This window comes from Hemibagrus wyckioides, linkage group LG18 (assembly GCF_019097595.1).
Source record: "Hemibagrus wyckioides isolate EC202008001 linkage group LG18, SWU_Hwy_1.0, whole genome shotgun sequence".
Lineage (NCBI taxonomy): Eukaryota > Metazoa > Chordata > Actinopteri > Siluriformes > Bagridae > Hemibagrus > Hemibagrus wyckioides.
In genome coordinates, this window is record NC_080727.1 from 1853652 (window position 1) to 1878114 (window position 24463).

General features: G+C 41.7%; 1 protein-coding gene across 2 annotated transcripts in view; it reads left to right on the forward strand.

Moving 5' to 3' along the window:
- Positions 1–24463, forward strand: part of LOC131368686 (potassium/sodium hyperpolarization-activated cyclic nucleotide-gated channel 1) — a 124102-nt gene that overhangs the window by 6872 nt on the left and 92767 nt on the right. For both annotated transcript variants that reach the window (XM_058414730.1, XM_058414731.1), the window contains exon 2: positions 5662–6085. In XM_058414730.1, the coding sequence (XP_058270713.1) occupies positions 5662–6085 (424 nt within the window). The remainder of the gene's footprint in view (positions 1–5661; positions 6086–24463) is intronic.

A 24463-nucleotide genomic window follows, 5' to 3' on the forward strand; every position in this document is an offset into this window, starting at 1 on the left:
TTACGGCGGAGATTCCGCTGCGTTTGAGGAAGACGTTCGACTCTTCAGGGGTACATGGTGATGTGTTTCTGTTCTGTAAAACAGCAGCAGTGGGGGTTGACGAGGTTTGTTCAACCTATGAGAAAATTCCGGTTCAGAACTCCCTCGATTACTCCAGACACGATTAGCGTTTGAAGTTAGCACAGGTCGCTTTGCAAACATTGAAGTGAAGTTAGTCGCTAACGATGATTTACACCATCGCAGCATTTCATCAGCTGTGTTTAAATAAAATGAAAGGTGTGCACTTGATTGTTATGTATAGCTTGTAGCTAACTAGATTAGCTAAGGTAGCTCACTGTTTTTGCTACGTACTCTCACCTCACCTGAGGCACCAACTGCCAACCCATCCAGCGTGGGACAGGATACGGTGAAATGACGGCTAGCAGATTTTTAGGTGTTAGCCACGTTAGCATTGTAGCTCATGGATCCAGGGTCTCAGCTGGAGTGAAGTTTGTGGGTTTTTGTGTGTAAGTACAGTAAAGTAAAGTTGTAAGTACAGGGTGATGCTGGGATTCGTGACGATTCTTATGGGTTTTATGATGTTTTATAAATAATTAGAGAGATTTGCTGTATGAATTAGAGATGGGATGCTCTGTGGAAACTTTCAGGTTCAGGAGAAACTAAAGCTGTTGGAGGTTTTGTCTCGTTATTCAGAGGATTTATCAGATAGAAAAGCAGCTCACATTCAGTCTCATAAATAAATCAACTCTGTTTACAGGAGAAAAAACGAGCAGGATTTATATCGAAGCTCCTCCTTCTTCTGTTCCTCCTACTTCTGTTCCTCCTCCTCCTCCTCCTCTTTCTCCTTCTCTTCCTGCTTCTCCTCTTCATCTTCCTTCTACTCCTCCTTTTTCTCCCCTTAGTCATTTTCTTCCTCCTCCTCTTCCTTATTTTCCTCTTCCTCTTCTTCATTTTCCTCCTCCTCCTCCCCCTCCTCCTCATCATCATCATCCTCTTCCTCTTCTTCTACTACTTTTCTTCCTCCCGTTCCTTCTACTCCTCATTCTCCTCCCCTTAGTCATTTTCTTCCTCCTCCTCTTCCTTATTTTCCACTTCCTCTTCTTTATCATCTACCTCCTCCTCCTCCTCCTCTTCTATCTGCTTATCATTCTCTCCCCTTGTCGTCTTCTTGTTCTACTCTTCCTCCTCCTCTTCTTTCTACTCCTCCTTCTCATCCTCATCCTCCTCTTCCTCCTCATCTTCCTCCTTCTCCTCCTCCCCCCATCCTACTCCTCCTTCTCCTCCTCATTATCCTCAGCATCAAACAACATTCGATTTCTAAACCAAGTTTAAAGTCTATTTTTAGGGGGCTGCAACTTCTCTTTGCATTATTGATGCTTTTTGGTCTAGCTCTCTCTCTCTCTCTTTCTTTCTTTCTGTCTCCTTTTTTCCATCCAGCTACAGAGACGTGTCCTAAAGTCTGCTGAAGGTCCTTGTTGAATGCGTCTCACTTTTTCCAGAATGATGCCCTCTGGTGCTCTTTAATTAGTCTATCTCTGTTTTTCCGGCTGCAGAGTCGTGCTCAGTGATGTTGCTGAATTTCCAGTCTGTTGTCCTGTAGTATAAATAATTCTCACACTGAATTAATGCTTCCAACTTCTGGATCCTGATTGGTCGGCAGGCGTTGATTAGTTCTCTATGTTTTTGATTTGTAGATGTTTATTAAACATTTATGGAAGGAGTCTCCAGTTGTAACTTTTCTGACGTCTTCAGGAGAGGAGTTTCTGCTTCTTCTTCTTGTTCTGATGTTCCACAGCATTAAATATAACTATAAACGGATAAAATGTTTGACATGTAAATAATAATAATAATAATAATATAATAATAATAACAATAAACAGTAACTTCATCACACCACCCTGCTGTACTTCTACTTCTGACCTCATGAATCCGACGCAAACCTGAGCAGCACCAGTCCGTTATTGTAGGTTTGTTCTACATCTGGCAACCAGAACGAACCTGAACCCGATCACGGTGTCTGTGTCGACGTTTCACGTGTCAACATTAAATACGGAGACACAACAGTGATGGTGAGAGACACGAGGACACACGAGACGTCTGTGTCTCCCCCCGTGACCTTCGCTGCTCTCTGGAACCTGCCTCTGAGGCAGACGGTCCCAAATGTGGCCGCGGTCCCACCTTCTGAAAACCGCCAGTGGTCAGTGACACCGTCATCACGGCTATAGTTCCCGAGCTCTATTAAAGCCGAGCGCATGTTCCTTTACACGCTTCAGTGACGCCGACACGCAACCCGAGCCGAGCGCCTGAGCGCGACACGCCGCTAACAGCCATAAGAGTAGCTGAGCTGGATATTATGAAGCAGCAGGATGCCCGGTTTAGAGCGAAGGACGCACAATTATCAGAAACATGATCGGGAGATATTTATAAAGCAAGGCCCTGACGCTTGGGTTACTCAGAGCGGATCTGTTACGGAGGCACCGCTGGGCTGCTCAGCACCAGATACCGGTCTTGAAAGCATCTATTTTCGTATAGATGAATGCTGTTATCAGTGACTGAGACATTTCCATGCGCCTCTTAGCTTTAGCCTGACACATTAGCGTGGCTAGCGAGTGTATGAGAAAGTGAAAAAAAGCAACAGAGAATGCAGAAGAGTGTGTGTGTAGGAGGGTAAAAAAAAATCAATATTTATTTGCATAGGAGCACATACACGAGTGTGTAAAGTGTGCTTTGCATAGCTGACTGCTCTTTGTGTGAGAGTGTGTGAGTGTGTGTGTGAGTGTGTGTGTGTGTGTGTGTGTGTATGCTGTATGTGTTTACTTTGAACTGCAAAGCTGGAGTCAGGTTTCATCCTTTCACCATGTGTGGACTTCGACAACTTCCTGCATGGAACAATGTATATTGTTTATAGTGTGTGTGTGTGTGTGTTTTATGTATATAACTATAAATGCACACATTATTAGACTTATCCTATATTATACCTTTCTGACACTGGGGACTCCTTCCACAGCTGATACACAAACATCTCAGTATAGAAAACGTCACGCTCTCTTACATGTATACGGAGCATCTGTGCTACATGTGTCTAATTTACAAAGATTCAAATCTCTGGTCAGAGAGAGCGTGGAGGTCTGGACAAATAAGTCTCTTTCTTGCTCTTTATTGTGTATGTAGAGTTAAAAAATCACATCTGACGGACACACACATAGTCCTGAGAAGATGATAGGAACATATCTATAGAATACAGCACTCTCTCTTTTACCCAGAGTCCAAAAAAAGTAATTTCCTCCTGTTTTTGTTGTGTCCATGATGATTGAATTCTTTGTCATGTTCCACTCCACAGTGGAGGTTAATACGAAGTTCATATGAAAGTAGACACTCAGGTGAGGTGATATATTCATAGACAAGAAAATTCCTGAAAGTTTCAGAAAGAAAAAAAAAACACTTATTTGTTTGCACATAAATGTTTGTACATGATCTTGCCAAAGGTTTTGGGACGTCTGCCATTACATGCACATGAATGTAATATAGAGATGGCCCGGTCTTTGCAGCTGTAACAGCTTCAACTCTTCTGGGAAGGCTTTCCACAAGGTTTAGGAGTGTGTTTATGGGAATTTTTGACCGTTCCTCTAGAAGTGCATTTGTGAGGTCAGGCACTGATGTTGGATGAGAAGGTCTGGCTCACAGTCTCCACTCTAATTCATCCCAAAGGTGTTCTATGGGGTTGAGGTCAGGACTCTGTGCAGGCCAGTCAAGTTCCTCCACACCAAACTCACTCATCCATGTCTTTATGGACCTTGCTTTGGTCACTGGTGTGCAGTCATGTTGGAACAGGAAGGGGTCATCCCCAAACTGTTCCCACAAAGAGCACGAAATTGTCCAAAATGTCTTGGTATGAAGCTGAAGCATTAAGAGTTCCTCTCACTGGAAATAAGGGGCCGAGTCCAACCCATGAAAAACAACACCTGAATTCAATGATGTGGAGGGGTGTCCCAATACTTTTGACAGTATAGTGTAACTTTAAAGTAAATGTTGATATCAAACTCCGTGAATAGGAAAAATACCTTCATTTCCAAAGATAGAACCATCCTGATAGAGTTAAAAAAAAAAGAATATTAACCATTTTTTAAATAGTTTATTTTAAACTACCATTTGTGATCAAAATCCTAAAAATGTGATTTTTAGCTTATGGAATATTGCAAACTGCAAAAAACAAACAAGACACAAGAGTTTTTTGTGAAATACACACACACACATTTTCATCAGGTATTGTTGAGTGGAATTTTCCGGATGCTGGCGTGGCATTCCCGGCCGCTCGGCTCGTCCCAGGTGCAAGTGAAGGTTAATAAAAGAGCAGTGGGTGAAAATAGAGGCTGTCGGACATTTTGTGTTTTGATTGACGGCTCGGATCCGGCTGTCGGGATCGGGAGAGACGGGGAGAGATGAGGTGGGTTTTTTTATAGAACTGTCACTCACTGGAAGAGCCGGGACTCGGAAACGGGGAGCCGCTCTGTTCTCTGCTCAGCCGTGTAACTCGCATGCTTCACGTTAACACACGTCATTCACGTGACCTGCACTACAGAATGTCTCGAGTTCCATGTGAACTTGGTGCTTCCTGCAGTCCCAGGAAGACGTAACGCAGTCCGTCAACAGAGCATTTGACTGGATGCAAATGGGATGAGTGCAGGATGACGCATCAACGTTTTTTTCTAAGAAATGATTAAACAAAATAAAAAGTATCTTACATACATCCACAGTCACATATTACAAAAAACCTACAAATTTAGATTTTTATTACTAGCTTGCTAAATGACCAGCCTAGCTAACTAGCTGCCTTTAGCAGCACATGCAGCAAATTGTCTATAAAAATTGTCGATTATTGTCTAAATATTTTTTTCTTAAAGCAAAACTGGCTGATTTCATGAACTTTGTAACTCTTCATCATTCACTTTACACCACTAAGATAAGGCTAATTCATGTTAGTGAATTTCTGCTCAAATGCCTATGTAAACATTTCACGGTATAGCGTCAAGCTAACGATTGCGTATGAAACTGTGATGTTTTTTGGAGTTATCTGTAAACAATAATATCAAAACAGGTGAGTTATAAATATACTAAGTGTGTGAATGAGATTAATTCTAATTTAAATAAAAATATTGTGAAACTTAGTAAGAAAGAGAAAATGAGTAGAGATGGTTATTTAGTTCCAGTTAGTCCTGGTATCTGGTTAGCTAGCATGGTTAACGTGCTTTGTTTTGCTAATTTAATCTGAAAATGAAGCTACTAAGGTAATGAAGCTTAGCATGCGTGAAGCAGCTGAATTTCATTTGTGTTTAAATAGTTAGCTGTAGATGTTAATATTAGCTACAAATCATCTGAACTAAAAAAAAACAAAACAACTAGAACAAGGCTAGTCCGGGGAACATGGATGTTTTTCTCGATCCGCGGTGTGTTTGTCAATGCCTTTAGCAGCATGAAGAAAACGCAAGCGTGAAGTGTGTGAAAAGCTGAGAACATTTGCATAACCTCATTAACCTCCCTATGCCAAGTTTCTTTTCATTACAGAGCTCGGAAATCGTGATTAGCATGCTTAGCGAGAGTGCGCGCATGTGTGTGTGTTTGAACCGAATCTCTGACCAGCTGCTATTTTCATCCCTCCGGCAGGTTCTACTGGGACTTGATCATGCTCATCATGATGATGGGGAACCTAATCATCATTCCTGTGGGAATAACCTTCTTTTCCGAGCAGACCACCACCACCTGGCTGGTGTTCAACGTGGCCTCGGACACCATCTTCCTGGTGGACCTGGTCATGAACTTCCGCACGGGAATCGTCAACGAGGAGAGCTCGGAGATCATCCTGGACCCCAAGGTGATTAAGATGAACTACCTGAAGAGCTGGTTCGTGGTGGATTTTCTCTCCTCCATTCCCGTGGATTATATCTTTCTGATCGTGGAGAAGGGCTTCGACTCGGAGGTGTACAAGACGGCGCGGGCGCTGCGCATCGTCCGCTTCACCAAGATCCTCAGCCTGCTGCGTCTGCTCCGCCTCTCACGCCTCATCAGATATATCCACCAATGGGAGGAGGTAAGACAGAATGCCGCCGGTGTATCCGACCAATCGGAACGCTTCGTTCGGAATATAATTAGCATACACCAGAAACGTGTAAGAAAAAGTTTCACCTAAGGTTGATCATTTCGACAATGAAGAGTTCGTATCAGGCTAATATCAGGCTAATTTCAGGCTAATTTATTTTTAGCTAACGTTTTTGAATGAATGACTAAAGCTAAAGCAGAGCCAGAATTAGCTTCATTTTGTTAATAATAAGTACATTTCTAATTCTGACAAATTGTCTTCTGGACTAACTTCGCTAATCAGAATTTTGGATTATCCATAATAATTAGCTAGCAATTCTTTTATAGCTTTAAAGCCTACTTATGTGTATGCTAGTCAGCTAGTCAACTTGTTAGCTGTATAATCATTTAGACAGTTAAATAAATCAGCTTCAGGATGTTCACTTTTATCCATCCTAATTAGGGACACAGGGATCTGCTGGAGCCTATCCCATCATACATTGGGTGAAAGGCAGGGGTACACCCTGGACAGGTCACCAGTCCATCACAGGGCCACACATATAGACAGACGCTTACTTTATATGCAATTTAGAATTACTGAACATGTTTTTGGACTGTGAGAGGAAACCGGAGTACCCAGAGTAAACCCACACAGGCAGACCATGCAAACTCCACACAGAAAGGCCCCTGCCCTGCTCAAACCCGGGATCCAAACCCAGGACCTTCTTGCTGTGAGGCAACAGTGCTAACCACTAAGCCATTGTGCTGCCCTGGTCACTTTTATTTTGTACCAAATTTAGCTGTTTGCTGAGTTTATAGAAATTCGTTGCAGCACTGGATCTTTGAATCGTTCTTTTCAGGACAGACTGTAGAATTTGTCCAAACCCCAGATGCTGTGTAGATGCTCGTTGCATCCGTAGGAGGGATTAGCAAAGAAAAGAAATCCTTCAGTGGGATTAAACAGAACTACAAGCAGCGAGAGATTAATATTCTGAGCGTAACACAGGAGCATCAGAGTAAAACTCGAACTCACCCGCGTTCACCTCGTCTGAGGAGGTGAGAGACGAGGACGCAGAGGAAAAGTTCACATGCAAACACACTGCTGATTAAACGCTGAACAGATACAGGCGCAGACACAGAAACAGACGCAGAAACAGACACAAACACAGACAGAGACACAGACGCAGAAGCAGACGCAGGTGCAGACACAGGAATAGACGCAGATGTAGAAACAGATGCAGACACAGGCACAGAAACAGACACAAATACAGACGCAGAAACAAAAACAGACGCAGGCGCAGACACGGAAACAGATGCAGAAACAGACACAGACAGAGACGCAGACGCAGACAGAGAAGCAGACACAGATGCAGACACAGAAATAGACGCAGATGTAGAAACAGATGCAGACACAGGCACAGAAACAGACAGACACAGAAACAGACCCAGACGCAGAAACAGATACAGACACAGACGCAGAAACAGACACAGAAACAGACACAAATACAGACACAGAAACAAAAACAGAAACAGACATGGAAACAGATGCAGAAACAGACACAAACACAGACAGAGACACAGACGCAGACACAGAAGCAGACGCAGACAGAGAAGCAGACACAGAAATAGACGCAGATGTAGAAACAGATGCAGACACAGGCACAGAAACAGATGCAGACACAGAAACAGATACAGACAGAAATAGACACAGATACAGACACAGAAAGAGAAACAGGCACAGACACAGACGCAGAAACAGATACAGACACAGACAGAGAAACAGGCACAGACGCAGAAACAGACACAAATACAGACGCAGAAACAGACTCAGAAACAAAAACAGACGCAGTAGCAAAAACAGACAGAAACAGACGCAGAAACAGACAGATACAGGCGCAGACACAGACGCAGAAACAGACACAGATACAGACGCAGAAACAGACGCAGAAACAGACACAGATGCAGAAACAGACACAGAAACATACACAGAAACAGACCCAGACATAGATACAGATGCAGAAATAGACACAGATACAGACACAGAAACAGACACAGACGCAGAAACAGGCACAGTCGCAGAAACAGGCACAGACGCAGAAACAGGCACATACACAGACGCAGAAACAGACACAAATACAGACGCAGAAACAGACACGGAAACAGATGCAGAAACAGACACAAACACAGACAGAGACACAGATGCAGACACAGACAGAGAAGCAGACACAGATGTAGAAACAGATGCAGACACAGGCACAGAAACAGAGACACAGAAACAGACACAGATACAGACAGAAATAGACACAGACACAGACAGAGAAACAGGCACAGATACAGACACAGACAGAGAAACAGACACAGAAACAGACACAAATACAGACGCAGAAACAGACACAAATACAGACTCAGAAACAAAAACAGACGCAGAAACAGACAGATACAGGCGCAGACACAGACGCAGAAACAGACACAGAAACAGAAGCAGACACAGACGCAGAAACAGACACAGATACAGACGCAGAAACAGACGCAGACACAGACGCAGAAACAGACGCAGAAACAGACACAGAAACAGACGCAGAAACATACACAGACAGAAACAGGCATAGACGCAGAAACAGACACAGAAATAGGCGCAGAAATAGCTGTAGAAACAGATGCAGACACAGACAAAGAAACAGACACAGAAACAGACATAGATGCAGAAATAGGTGTAGAAACAGATGCAGACGCAGAAACGGACACAGAAACATGCAGACCTGGAAACAGACGCAGAAACAGATGCAGGCCCTGGTACAGATGCAGAAATACACGCAGACCCTGGTACAGATGCAGAAATAGACACCGAAAAACACAGAAACAGACACCGACACAAATGCAGAAACAGGCTCAGACACAGACACAAAAAATAGAGGTACAGACGCAGAAACATACAGAAACAGACGCCGACACAGAGACAGACACAAACACAGGTACGGAAACAGATGCAGAAACAGACGCAGATACAGAGACAGACACAGTAACAGATGTAGAAACAGACACAGATGCAGATACAGAGACAGACACAGTAACAGACGTAGAAACAGACACAGATGCAGATACAGAGACAGACACAGTAACAGACGTAGAAACAGACACAGACGCAGAAACATACACAGATGCAGATACAGAGACAGACACAGTAACAGACGTAGAAACAGACACAGATTCAGATACCGAGACAGACACAGTAACAGACGAAGAAACAGACACAGATGCAGATACAGAGACAGACACAGTAACAGACGTAGAAACAGACACAGATGCAGATACCGAGACAGACACAGAAACAGATGTAGAAACAGACACGGAATCAGACACAGAAACAGACGCAGAAATAGACACACACAGACGCAGAAACAGACACAGACAGAAACAGACCCAGAAACAGACAGACAGCTCTTATTTCTCTCCATGTTCAGTTTTCAGTAAAGAAGTGAAGCTCTGAGGAACTGAAATCCTCCTCATGTTTTTATTCGTTCTTCAGCTCCAGGTCTCTTAATAGAAAGCGTCAGATAGTCAGAAGCATGCAGCAAAGCATCTGGAGAGAAGTGTGTGTGTGTGTGTGTGTGTGTGTGTGTGAAGTGGCTTAGTGTCCCTGAAGTAGGTTTGGCTTCCAGCCTCTGATCGTTCAGGTTGTGTTTCTTTGGCAGCTTCCCAAACGGAGGCCAGTGAAGTCAGCACTTTGTGACTGGGCCTAATTGAAACAAGGATACATTTCTCTCTTTCTCTCTCTCTCTCTTTCTCTCTGGGTGACTAATGCAAACAAACAGCAAGGCTAATCTGGGTCAGAGCAGCGATGTAAAGACAGACAGGAGGGACGTGTGGAGAAAGTGTCACACAGCATCTTCACCTCAACCTACACTCTGTGTTCAGGACATTTATGTAAATACACTGGTCACCCATAACACTCTGAGCAGTGACCGGTGAAGTGAATAAGACTGATGATCTCCTCATCATGGTACCTGTTAGTGGGTGGGATATATTAGGCAGCAAGTGACCATTTTGTCCTCAAAGTTGATGTTAGAAGCAGGAAAAATGGACAAGCGTTTGAGCTTTGAGTTTGATGAAGGGCTAAAATGTAGTGGCTAGGCCACTGGATCAGAGCATCTCCAAAACTGCAGCTCTTGTGGGGTGTTCCCGGTCTGCAGTGGTCAGTATCTATCAAAAGTGGTCCAAGGAAGGATCAGTGGTGAACCGGAGACAGGGTCATGGACGGTCAAGCCTCATCGATGCACGTGGGGAGTGAAGGCTGGCCTGTGTGATCCAATCCAACAGACGAGCTACTGTTGCTCAAATTGCTGGTTCTGATAGAAAGGGGTCAGAATACACAGTGCAGGACGGGTCAGGGCTGAAAGGGGGACCAAGACAATTTTAAGCATGTGGTCATAATGTTATGCCTGATCAGATAAAAATCTCCTCGAATCTCTGATCCAATCTCTTCGAAGGATTTTCTGGTGCACGTCTTTACCATGAAAGCTTTTACCCTGTGTGTGTTCATCATGTTGTCATTATAATGTTGTAGATAAACACGACACAAGCTGCGTCCCAAATCATGTACTGCACTACACACTACACACTACACACTTACACTATACACTGTATATAAAATGTTGAAAAGTAAAATAATTGGTCATTTAAAAGGCGTTTGTAAGACGTCTCGTCCACCTGGGGCTCGTCGGCTATCTTGAAATTTTTTCTCAAACAGCTCCTCCCACTTCCTCTTTCGCCAAGCTGTGGGTGTTGAATGCATGAAATTGTCCGACATTATTATTTTTGGGTTGAATAAGTGCAGCATCCTCTTTTTGTTCTTGTTCGTGGGGTTTATTTTTATTTCTAAAGTCGGCTAAATCCGGTGATGCTAGAGTACAAAGCTAGCTAACATCAGAGCAGTAGGACAAGGTGAATTCAAATTAGGTGCATTTTAATATTTTCCTCCATCTATGTATTATAGAATTAATTAGTATTATTTTTATTTTCAGTATTATTTTTAAAATGTTAACATGCATTAACAAAACAAACAAATAAAATAAATATTTATTAAAATCTATATATAGTATAATAGCATTTATAATATATTACACTTGCAGTACATTAAATGTAAAATACAATTTTTATTTTATTTCTTTTTTTTATTTACAGTAGTGCAATTTTAGTATATAATAATATTTTAATTATAGAATTTATTATTATTATTATTATTATTATTATTATTTTCAACATGTCTGCTTGCAGTCGAGAGAGATGTTTTGTTGTGAGTGTGTGTGTGTGTGTGTGTGACTGAGTGAGAATTCCCAGGATAGGAAGAAACGGATGTGTGTGTGTGTGTGTGTGTGTGTGTTAGAGCAGTAGGAAAGTATGGGTGTTTGTGTGGCCTATGCAGACATGCATGTATGTGTGTGTGTGTCTGTGTGTGTGTGTGTGTGTGTGTGTGTGTGTGCATATTCCCAGGTCGGGAAGCTTCATGTTCACGTATTCCCAGGCTGTGTGTGTGTTTTGCTGTTGCCAGGGTCTGGCAGCTTAGGAAGACTTGGCAATGAGGCTTATCTCCACACACACACACACACACACATATATAGAGTGCAACACCATAAATAAAGCGCTTCTATGGATTTACTGTCTGATCAAACCATGGCAGCTGAATGCAGCTGATACTGTGTGTGTGTGTGTGTTTTACGGCTCAGGGTTTGTAGTGAAAGCTGCAGGATGATGTAGCTGCTCTGTGCTCAGGTGTATCGCTGATGTGACATTTTGACTAGCCAGATCTCCGAGTGGCGGAGCAGGAAGCCATTTTGGATTTGGCCCAAATTCAGATCCTGAGAGGAATGAAGACGAGTGCGTGAGGAAGTGTTACGAAAGTGTTACCATGGTTACACTCTGGACAGGAACGGTTCTGTGTAGAACCTCTGGTGGTTCTAAAAACCCTGAAGTGGTTAGTTTTATAGAATCAAGTGTTTAACGAATCCATGTTAGATGATGATGATGATGATGATATACATATATTAATGTCCTTCCCTGAAACTGCACTGAAACTCCTCCCCCTTATTAAAGTTCAGTTAAACTCCTCACCCTTATTAGATTTCAGTGAAACTCCTCCCCCTTATTAAAGTTCAGTTAAACTCCTCCCCCTTAATAGAGTTCAGTGAAACTCCTCTCCCTTATTAAAGTTCAGTGAAACTCCTCTCCCTTATTAAAGTTCAGTGAAACTCCTCCCCCTTATTAAAGTTCAGTTAAACTCCTCCCCCTTAATAGAGTTCAGTGAAACTCCTCTCCCTTATTAAAGTTCAGTGAAACTCCTCTCCCTTATTAAAGTTCAGTGAAACTCCTCCCCCTTATTAAAGTTCAGTTAAACTCCTCCCCCTTAATAGAGTTCAGTGAAACTCCTCTCCCTTATTAAAGTTCAGTGAAACTCCTCTCCCTTATTAAAGTTCAGTGAAACTCCTCCCCCTTGTTAAAGCTCAGTTAAACTCCTCCCCATTTTAAAGTTCAGTGAAACTCCTCCCCCTTATTAAAGTTCACTTAAACTCCTCCCTCTTATTAAATTTCAGTGAAACTCCTCCCTCTTATTAAATTTCAGTTTAACTTATCCCCCATTTTAATGTTCAGTTAAACTCCTCCCCCTTATTGAAGTTCAGTTAAACTCCTCCCTCTTATTAAATTTCAGTGAAACCCCTCCCCCTTATTAAAGTTCAGTTAAACTCCTCCCTCTTATAAAATTTCAGTTTAACTCATCCCCCATTTTAACGTTCAGTTAAGCTCCTCCCCCTTATTAAAGTTCAGTTTAACTCATCCCCCATTTTAACGTTCAGTTAAGCTCCTCCCCCTTATTCAGTGAAACCCCTCCCCCTTATTAAAGTTCAGTTAAACTCCTCCCCATTTTAATGTTCAGTTAAACTCCTCCCCCTTATTAAAGTTCAGTTTAACTCGTCCCCCATTTTAACGTTCAGTTAAACTCCTCACTCTTATTAAATTTTAGTTCTGCATAAAACCATTTTTAGGGGGTTTAGGGTTCCACATGGTAGGCAGAGAACCCCAGGGATCGTGGTGTATCAGGAACATGCACAGATGTCTGTGATTTTTTTTAAATCTGCTTTTTTATGACAAACATCTATACACTATTTTAGCTCCGCCCACACGTCCTGACCTGGCTTGCTTAAGTAGATTGAGTATGAGTACTGTAGAGGAGGATTATGGGTAATTTGCTGATCTGTGCTGTGGTTCTGACTATAAATTGGGAAACATTAAATAAAAAAGACAATCCGGCTTTAATTGTTTTCTTTGTCCTGGGAATTTAGACAGAAAAAAAAAGCTAATTCTTGATTTTCTTCTTGTCACGGTTCTAATAATTATACTCGATGTTCTTTTTTAGCACGCAGCAGTGAGGCAGTTCATTTCAGTCTCCACAAAATAAAGCTTTAACACGCGTGTAGTGGATTTGGAGGATTGTTGTCTCTGCCTGAGGGACGTCTCCGGGCAAAATTCCTGCCGGTGCCAGACTGCCAAATCAGTCGTGTCCTCCCCTGCAGAGACGGACAGAAAGACAGGATGTCTCTCTCTCTCACACACACACACACACACTCTATCTCTCTCTCTCTCTCTCTCACACACACACACACACACTCTCTCTCTCTCTCTCTCTCTCTCTCCCTTTCTCTCTCTCTCACACACACACACACACACACACACTATCTCTCTCTCACACACACACACTCTCTCTCTCTCTCTCTCTCTCTCTCTCTCTCTATCTCTCTCTCTCTCAAACACACACACTCTCTCTCTGTCTCTCTCTCTCTCTGAATAAATGCTTAATGCTAATATCTGAAACCTGAAACAAGCCCTTGTTTCTAAAAAGCAGAAGAAGATGATGTAAACACCGTGACCTGCTTTATAAACACTGGAATAATGAAGAAACGTGATTTCCGTATTGTTCTGTTAAATGATTACACACTAAATTCGATTGCTTTTTAAAAAAAAAAGGAAAACTTGGTGGAAAACTTGAACAGTTTATAGCGTCACCTCTGAGATGGGAAACTCCTTCCATGAAAAATGAAAAATGTTGAGAGTAAATACGAGTAAAATGGAGAGCATTGGAGAAAGACAGAGAGAGATACAGAAAGAGAGACAGTGACAGAGAGAAAGTGAGAGAGACAGATACAGAGTAAGACAGACAGACAGAGAGAGAGAGAGAGTTAGACAGAGACAGAGCGAAAGTGAGACAAAGAGAGAGAGGTAGAGAGACAGAGAGAAAGTGAGACACAGAGAGAGAGAGAGACAGACAGGTTGGTTGTTTTTTTAATCCCCCTGACTATGAGACACATCTGTCTGCACATCGAAGCTCATAACACACCATCCTCTCTGTGGAACCTTGCTGGTGTGTGTGTGTGTGTGTGTGTGTGGCAGGGCAGGTTCCTAAACGACAACACAGCTGCTCATCTTCACTACAGACAACAACACAAACACTAAAGCTACACAACACACACAAACACTTGGAGAGATTTAGGCTTTGATCTGTAACAGATGTTACACACCTGGATTTACAGTTACACACCTGGATTTATTTTATACTGATCTTCCATGACCGCTGGAACACATCCGAGTCGGAAGCAGATCACGGGGCCACCCGATTGGTCAGTGGCTTGATTTGCATATTTCTCATTTGCATATCGGTGAAGACGTTCACGCCTCCATGTTCAACTCCATTCCGTTTTACGCTGCATGACTGTGACACAGTTCACACACACACACACACACCGGCACAACCCAACGCCTGGGAAACCAGCCAGAAATAACGTAAACTTACAAAAAAAAAACTTTATTTAAACAAGAAAACCGCACACACAGGAAACTTTAAGAATAAATAATATAAAAATAAAAATCAAATAAATATTTAAAAAACTTTTCAGAAATCTTGACCAAAACAATGAAAATCAAAATGAAAGCAGACGAAAAAAAAGCAAAGTAAAAAAAAGCTGTATTTGTTTGTTTGTTTATTTGTTTGTTTGCTTACATCATAATGAAATCTATGAATATTTAATAAAATAATGTAATTTTTTTGTTAAATTACTAAAATAAACATTTACAGAAAAATAGAATAATAAAATAAATGACCAATGACAAATTTATTAATTGATGAATTTGTATTAATTTATTAAATATTTTATTTATTTATTTATTTATTTTAAACTTATTTATTAACTATTTATTGAATATTAATTTTATTTATTTATTGAATATTAATTAATTTATTTATTTATTTATGTATTTATTTATTTATTAAATATTAATTTTATTTACTTATTGTCTATTTATTAAATATTAATATTATTTTTTATTTATTACTTTTTTATCTATTTATTTATTTATAATTTTTCTAATTGTCAGCTGGTTGTCTTTGATCTTTAGCAGTAAATAATGCTGTTATAATGCAGTAAATAATAATGCAGTAAATAATGCTTTAGCAGTAAATAATGCTATTTATGAAAATTTTCAACTCAGAAAAAATTTCTAAGCAAGAGAAAGTGCTCAAAAAAACTCCTATAAAGTAAAGTGTTCACTGTACGATTCTCTGCGGATGCGCGGTTGCCATAGCAACGGTACCGCATTAGACTGAGCGCGTTAATACGAGCCTGTGATCTGCAGCTTTTAACCAGTCAGAATGCATAATTGTTTATCATCAGCGTACGAACTCCAGCTTTATTCCTGAAGCCCTGTGTTCCGAATGCATACTCTCAGAGGACACGTGGACGTGAATGTAGTGACGTGATGGAGTCACGTGATCGAGGTCGGAATGTTTAAAAGGCTACAGCAGGCAGAGTGCTGCGCCTTTAAGAGTCTCTCAGACGGAATGATTCATCAGTCCTGGTGTAGCGTCAGGTAAAGCCATCCTAGACGAGGAAATGTGAGGCACTCAACCTCCAGCACAGGGTCATGGTGCGGCATGCGAAAGGTGTGCTAGAGGCGTGTGAGAGACGTGTGTGAGAGACATGTGTGAGAGAAATGTGAGAGGTGTGTGAGAGACGTGTGTGAGAGGCGTGTGAGAGACGTGTGTGAGAGAAATGTGAGAGGTGTGTGAGAGACGTGTGTGAGAGGCGTGTGAGAGACGTGTGTGAGAGAAATGTGAGAGGTGTGTGAGAGGTGTGTGAGAGGTGTGTGAGAGACGTGTGAGAGGCGTGTGAGAGGCGTGTGAGAGGCGTGTGTGAGAGACGTGTGAGAGATATGTGAGAGGCGTGTGTGAGAGACGTGTGAGAGATGTGTGAGAGACGTGTGAGAGACGTGTGAGAGGCGTGTGAGAGATATGTGAAAGGCGTGTGAGAGATATGTGAGAGGCGTGTGAGAGACATGTGAGAGGCGTGTGAGAGACCTGTGAGAGGCGTGTGAGAGATATGTGAGAGGCGTGTGAGAGACCTGTGAGAGGCGTGTGAGAGACCTGTGAGAGGCGTGTGAGAGACATGTGAGAGGCGTGTGAGAGACCTGTGAGAGGCGTGTGAGAGATATGTGAGAGGCGTGTGAGAGACCTGTGAGAGGCGTGTGAGAGACCTGTGAGAGGCATGTGAGAGATATGTGAGAGGCAAGTGTGAGAGGCGTGTGAGAGATATGTGAGAGGCAAGTGTGAGAGGCGTGTGAGATATGTGAGAGACGTGTGAGAGATATGTGAGAGGCGTGCGAGAGGTGCTCAGGGTCAGTGTTGAACAGTGGTGAAGTGTGTAACAGATCAGTGAGTGTGTGTGAGGTCAGTGCTGTCGTCTGGACCGTGTTCTGAAGGTTGTGTCCTTTATCTTTATATCTGTTGTGTTTAAATGTCTTTCATTTTTTTCTAAGTTCAGATTTATTCATAATTCTGTTTTTTCTGAAAGCTGTAAGAAGAACAACAGACCAAACTCGTCTTACAAGTGGTGTCTCTCCACTAATCACACAGAAATGCTTCATCACTCCACTCTGTGTGTGTGTGTGTGTGTGTGTGTGTGTGTGTGTAGTAAAATCTCTAGTCGTGATGAACAGACGCGATCTGTTCCAGCGTTTTCTTCTACAGCAGAGGATTTTTATCCAGTTCTAGTTACACTGAACCTTCCACACTCATTATCCACAATAAATAATAATATTACTCCTTTATTATTATTATTATTTCATCTTTCATTCAAACCCTACAAAGTAACCGACATTCTCCATTTTTATATCTATTTTATATCTCCTTAAAGTGTGTAGATATTTATGACTTTTGACTATTAGAACCTGAACATCATCTCTAACTTTTTTATTTTAATAATTTTGACTGTATAATGTGTTGTTTTGAGGAAAAATATTTAGAGGAAATAATAATAATGGGTTGTTTTGAGCTGGAAGGAATTGCTGTAGGTTCAGAACGAGGGAAGGCCTGACTCGTGAAATGGAGAAAGAAGGAGAAAAATAAATGGAATAGACGAATGAAGGGAGGGATTTGTGACAGATTTGGCAACGTTTCAGTTTTTCTTTTTCTTTTTCTGCTGTTCACATTCAAACCATCCAAATCCTCTTCACTCACTCGCTCACATTTAGACTGAAGTGACGTGTGTGTTTGTGTGTGTGTGTGTGTGTGTGTGTTTAGTCCTTTGTTCTCCACCTGCATGTTTTCGTAGCAGGCACCTGTGCACCCTTTGAGGCAGACACATCAGATGTCTCGTCATTCCTCTATTTTTCCAGGTACCCCGCCCCCAGGTCCAGGTGAGCACAGGTATAGCAAGGCAGGACCCTGTGTGTGTGTGTGTGTGTGTGGGTGTGTGTGTGCGTGTGTGGCCCAGCAGGACATGGTGTCATCGTCACTGCCAGGGATTACATGCATCCACCTGCTGCCGAGGCACGTGACCGATAGCTCCGGCTCTTGGCCACGCCCCCCTGGCGCTGAGTCATGTTGCCCCGGCGACGGCCGCAGAGTTTCCATCGCGCCGGTGCATCAGCCATTTCAGGGCCGCCTCGTTTGCATTCGGGTTAACAGCAGGGGAAGTGGGGAAATTTTCATAATCACATTTTCTCTCTGCACCTGGCTGATACTCATCACGGCGTGGGATTAATGCTGAGGGGTTATTACAGTCTCCCTGCAAAGCAGCACTCTCTCACTTTAGATTGGAATCAGACGCTGAATTCCTGGAATTTAAAATGTATAAACAATTAAAAAAAAACAGAAATGTATATAAATTAAAAGTGCAGTATATTAAGAGATTTATGGGGGGGGCAAGAAAGAGGTAGGGACAGAAGAGAAAAGAATGGGAGAAATAGTGAAATAAAGAGAGAGAGAGAGAGAGAGAGAGAGAGAGAAGATGAATAAGAAGAAGAAAAAAAGAGATAGAAAGAGGGTGAGATACAGAGAGGGACAGAAAGAGAGATGGAGAGACAAAAAGAGAGACCATGAAAGAAAGGGAGGATGGACAGACAGAGAGTGAGCGAGACCATGGGATGGAAAAGACAGAAAGGTGGGAAGGCTGAGAGAGAGAGAGAGAGAGAGAGAGAGAGAGAGAAAAGAAGAAACAAAGAAAAACAAACATGGTGAAAGACAAAGAGAGAGATAAAAAAGATGGATAAGAAGAAAAAGTGATAGAAAGAGGGACACAGGGAGGAAGAGAGAGAGATGGAAAGACTAAGAGAGAGACCATGAGAGAAAGGGGGGATGGATGTAAGAGTGAAAATGTAAGAGAAGAAAGGAAGGCTAGAGAGGCAGAGAGAAGGGCTGATAGTGAGAGAGAGAGAGAGAGAGAGAGAGAGAGAATATAAGAGAAGGAAAGAAAAAGTGACAAAACAGAAAAAAGGGAGAGAAAGAGATAAAGAGAGGGTGAGTGAGAGAGAAAGACAGAAAGACGGTTCAAGAGGTCAAATGAGGGTGGATGAGAGCGTGAGAAAGTAAGGGAACGACAGATTGAGCGAGAAAGACTGAGAGAGAGGAGGAATAAGAGAGTGAGAAAGTAAAAAACAGAGAAAGACAGAGAGAGAAAGAGGAAAAGAGGTAATGCTATGATGGATGAAAGAGAGGGAGGGATAGAAAGGAAGTGGAAATGCAGAATGCAGAGTCATAGAAAGAGAGAGAGAGAGAGAGAGAGAGAAAGAGGAAAAGTGGGCGGAGTCACCTAGCACCCAGGATTGCTGATATGCAAATTTGCAGTGAAAGCGACTAACCTGATTGGCTCAGGGATTGCTGCTGTTCCTCAGACGGCTGCTCAGAGAAACCTCTTGAGCTGAAGAAGATCCTCTCTCAGGGCTTGGTGTGTGTGTGTGTGTGTGTGTGTGTATATGTGTGTGTGTGTGTGTGTCCTAAAGCTCCCCTCACGCGGAATGTGTGCTAAGTGAGCGTGTGTGTGTCAGGAAGCAGTTGTTAGCGACCTGAAAGAAGACAAATGGCTTTTTAGCTGATCGATATCAAATCTTTTTTTAGCTTCCAGATGATTTTATGGCATAAATACTTTTGGAATCTTTATTAAATAAAATCCGTCTGCTGGAAGTTTGTCCTTGAGTTCAAATAATCCAAACCTAGATGTCATTGAGGCCATATATGGAAATGAGAGCTGCCTTTGTACGTACTTATAGTCACCAAAGCACTGTTGCTAGGCAACTGGTATATATGAAGGTCATTCGTAAAATAGCTAATGTTCAAACTGACGTAGCTAGCTAGAATTAGGCAGTTAAGACTTGTATAAAAATACAGTGGAGTGAGAGGAAATTGTTGGGAATAAAAATGTAAAAAAAAATCATATATTATCTCTTATCTGCTAATGATAGCGAGCTAACTTGACAGGATTTCTGAGAGGATTTTCATGCTTAGAATTCTTTACTACTATTTCTACACATATTATAATCAACTGCTGTTCATTTGAAACAGTTTCTGAGAGGATTTCAAAGAAAGTAAATAAATAAATCTATTATAAATGAATATCTGCAAATGAATAACTTCTGCTATCGAGAACTAGCAGCTAACATACTGTAACCTGACAGGATTTCAGTGTAAAATGCTAACAACTCTAATGTTATCTGTTTAGCGCTAAAAACAAGAAGAATAGACCGTATATGTGAGGAAACGTTCCACCTTTAAAGGCGATTAGGAACGTATTTTAAACTAGAAGTTTTGCTAACATTCCTGTACCATGGCTAATATAACGCTTCTCCCTGGCCCGCATCCCGTATTCCTGTCCTTGTGACTGTTTTCTGACCTCGTTCTTGCGCAGTCATTGGAGAGCGTGTGCTTTAGCACGCCTGAAGAACTTCTTCTCCATATTCCTAGCGTTGATTAAATCTCACTAGTGGCTCACTTTGTCCGGGCATGCTAATGCAATTTCCCTTCACTTCCTCTCAATTAGACATCCGCCATCCCACAAGCAATCTGTGTGTGTGTGTGTGTTTGTGCCGGCTTCTGGGGCACAATGGGATCAACAGGAACGCTCAGTTCCTCAGACAGGCTCCTTGTGAACATACCATGGGAAAGAGAGGACGCTGGGAGTCGATGAAAACACAAATTTTCGAAAATTCTTGCCGCTGTTAAACTTTATCTGGTTTTTGCTGGTTATTAAATATGACAATTAGCTTTTATACTTGCGATGGCTCATTGCTAGTGCTGTTTATTTTGCTAGCTAGACGTTAGCTAATTAACAAAGTGCTAGCACACATATGACCTATTTTGTGTTGTTCTATTGATGCAAAATGCTGCATTAAGAATTAAGAATAGGGTCAGGTAGCTCTTCACCTCTCCTGACTCCTTATAAGCAAGATAAATAATCTTTGGGATGGTGTGATGAAGCGAAGTCACTGTTTCCTCCTTTCTCTTATAATTAAGAATAGAGATGTTTATGAAAGAACCATACAGCACATCTTTATCCATTTGTTGTTACATTTAATGTTGTGAAATGTCTTTGAAACAAGTTAGCTCCTAGCAGCTATAAACAGTCTTTCCCTCACCAGCCGAACTTTATCCTTTATTCATCTCTGTACGAAGCAAGCTTGGACATTTTCACTCAAGGCTCCTTTGAGAAATTCCAGCATTTATTGATCCACTTATATTAATGCGCAGTTTGGCTTCTTGTGACATTTTAAAGTGGGTGATTTTTTTTTTTTTTTTTTTGAGATTTTACTTGTGAAACTAAAAGACAGACAGACGCTGAGAGACGGAGCTGAGTCATGACTGCACTACATCTGCACTGGTGTACCGCTGTCCCCGGTGGCCATGTGTCAAAACTGCAGCCCCAGGTGATGGTATGGAGTGTGTAGGTATGGAGTGTGTAGATGAGTGTGGAGTGTGTATATATGGAGTGTGTAGGTATGGAGTGTAGATATGGAGTGTGTAGATGGAAAGTAGTGTGTAGATGGTATGGAATGTGTATGTATGGAGTGTGTAGATGATATGGAGTGTGTAGGTATGGAGTGTGTAGGTATGGAGTGTGTAAATGATACGGAGTGTGTAGATATGGAGTGTGTAAGTATGGAGTGTGTACATGGTATGGAGTGTGTAGATATGGAGTGTGTAGGTATGGAGTGTGTAGATGGTATGGAGTGTGTAGATGGTACGGAGCGTGTAGATATGGAGTGTGTAAGTATGGAGTGTGTACATGGTATGGAGTGTGTAGATATGGAGTGTGTAGGTATGGAGTGTGTAGATGGTATGGAGTGTGTAGATGGTACGGAGCGTGTAGGTATGGACTGTGTAGATGGTACGGAGTGTGAAGATATGGAGTGTGTAGATGGTACGGAGCGTGTAGGTATGGACTGTGTAGATGGTACGGAGTGTGAAGATATGGAGTGTGTAGATGTTACGGAGGGTGTAGGTATGGAATGTGTAGATGGAGTGTGTATGGAGTGTGTAGATGGTATGGAGTGTGTAGATGGTACGGAGCGTGTAGGTATGGACTGTGTAGATGGTACGGAGCGTGTAGGTATGGAGTGTGTAGATGGTACGGAGGGTGTAGGTATGGAATGTGTAGATGGAGTGTGTATGGAGTGTGTAGGTATATAGTGTGTATGTATGGAGTGTGTAGATGGTATGGAGTGTGTAGATGGTGTGTAGTATGTAGTGTGTAGGTGGTATGGAGTGTGTAGATGGTGTAGATGGTATAGAGTGTGTAGATGGTATGGAGTGTGTAGATGGTGTGGAGTGTGTAGATGGTGTGGAGTGTGGAGTGTGTAGATGGTGTGGAGTGTGTAGATGGTGTGGAGTGTGTAGATGGTGTGGAGTGTGGAGTGTGTAGATGGTGTGGAGTGTGTAGATGGTGTGGAGTGTGTAGATGGTGTGGAGTGTGGAGTGTGTAGATGGTGTGGAGTGTGTAGATGGTGTGGAGTGTGTAGTTGAGAACATAAAGCAAACCTCCTGCTGGAAATAAAGAGTGTTAGCATCACGATTAGCAGCGTGCTAATGAGAGTTCACCAATCAGTGTGCGGCTTTTACACTTGTGCAGGTATTTATACACACACATGCTGATCACATGCAAAGTTCAGGGTCAGCCAAAGCTATAATTAGCTTTACTTTACTAAGTACTAAGCTAATCCTTCTTTCTTGTTCGAATTAAATAGATGCTAATCTTCTGTACAGGCATAATTACAGCATTATAACACCGGTAAACAAAAAAATAAATCCACAAACACAAATTTGTAAAAATACTTTATCTTGGTGCTATATAATATATAAGGTATATAAAGTATATAGGATATATAACATTTGAAAAACATTTGAAAATAAAGTGATTGTTCCTATTCACCAGTAATGAAGTAACAGTAGCATCGTTCATGCTAAAGCTGACAAAAGTAACACATCTCGATGTACTAGTGGTGGTGCTGATGGTGATGAAATGTAGCTGAAACTGGAGAATTCTGTGAAAAAGTGTTAAATTAGCCTCAGGTGTAGTGTGTGTGTGTGTGTGTGTGTGTGTTTGATAAATGCTAGTTGACAGTCAGATTCCTTCATTAGCATCAAAAAATAAGTCTGAGATGCATAGAGAGAAACAGAGAGGAACATAAAACCGCTTTCTGTGCCTCTCACACGAGAAATTAAGCTCTTTATCCATCTTTCTGTGTGTGTGTGTGTGTGTGTGTGTGTGTTTCTAGTGCATGATTAAATCTGCTGTGTGATCCTCGTGAGTGGGAATGAAGGAAAACTGCAGTGTTAAATTATTCCATCGCTGCAGATGAAGCTCATTTCTTCCCGAATACAATCAGAGACTTCACTTCTGCTAGAAATCCGTAAATAAAAAGATGAAATGCCGGAAAGCTGTGATTCAATGTTGGTGTATTTCCTTTTGAAACAGGAAGTCGAAGTGATGCCGTGTTGATGTATCGTTCAAACATCACACAAACAAACATGACGGTGGATATCTCCAAAAACATTATTTCAGCATTACTCTCAAAGCTATTGGTTGTAAAATAATTGGTTTAAACTAGCTACTGTAACTAATGCATGTGCTAGTCGCTAGCTAGTTTAACTCAGGAAGTTTCCAGGCAACGCTTCTGGGATGCAGTAATTAGCATCGAACACAGATTTACATACGAGAGCACGATCTTGTGAGAATTTTCGCAGCTTTGAGTAGCTGCTAGCTTATATTTAGCAGCGAAACAATGTGGGGGAAATTCTTTGATATGTCTGCTAGCTCTGATTAGCTCAGGTCCTGTTTACTTGTATTTACCACAGCAAAGGCTTTAGCTTTCAGTGTATATGCCTCACACAATCTTGATAAAAATAAGAGGGAGGTATTTTAAGACTTGGCTATCATGTGGAGTTTTGTTATGCGTTATAGTTGCTAGCGCATTTGTGGGAACCTTTGGGGTTAATCAAAGGTTTTATTTTAGAGTTAGTGGATAAAACAGCAGTCAATGAGTTTTTTTTTGCTGCACAAATATATCAGTCCAGTTGAATTCCTCTTTTTCTACATCCCTCTCTCTCTCTCTCTCTCTCTCTCTCTCTCTCTCTCTCTGAAGGCTGATGGGAGCAGACTTGCCCTTTTCACTGACACCGAACTCCATTCCAATTTTTCTCTTTTCTCCCTTCAATCGCTTTTCTTTTTTCCTTCTTTTTCTCTGTTTTATCGAAGCACATGTTCGTTGGACGTTTCTGTCAGTCCCAGCGAAATGGAGAGGAGAAACTCTTCTTCTCTTCTGTGATCAAATCTAAATTTAACAACAGCAACAACAGAGAAAAGTCCTTTCATGTGCTTGACTCAGAGTCTCCACAGAGCTGATGTTCAGGAGCAGGATCCTGAGAGTAAAAAGGTTAAATCAAGTTTATAAAAAGAACAACATTTCTGTGAAGGTGACTGCAAAACAAGACGATCTCAAAGGTTACAAAGGTTCGTGATATTAAAATCATTAAGTAAGCCTTTATTAATCATGAATATTACAGTTTATTTATGACTAGCTA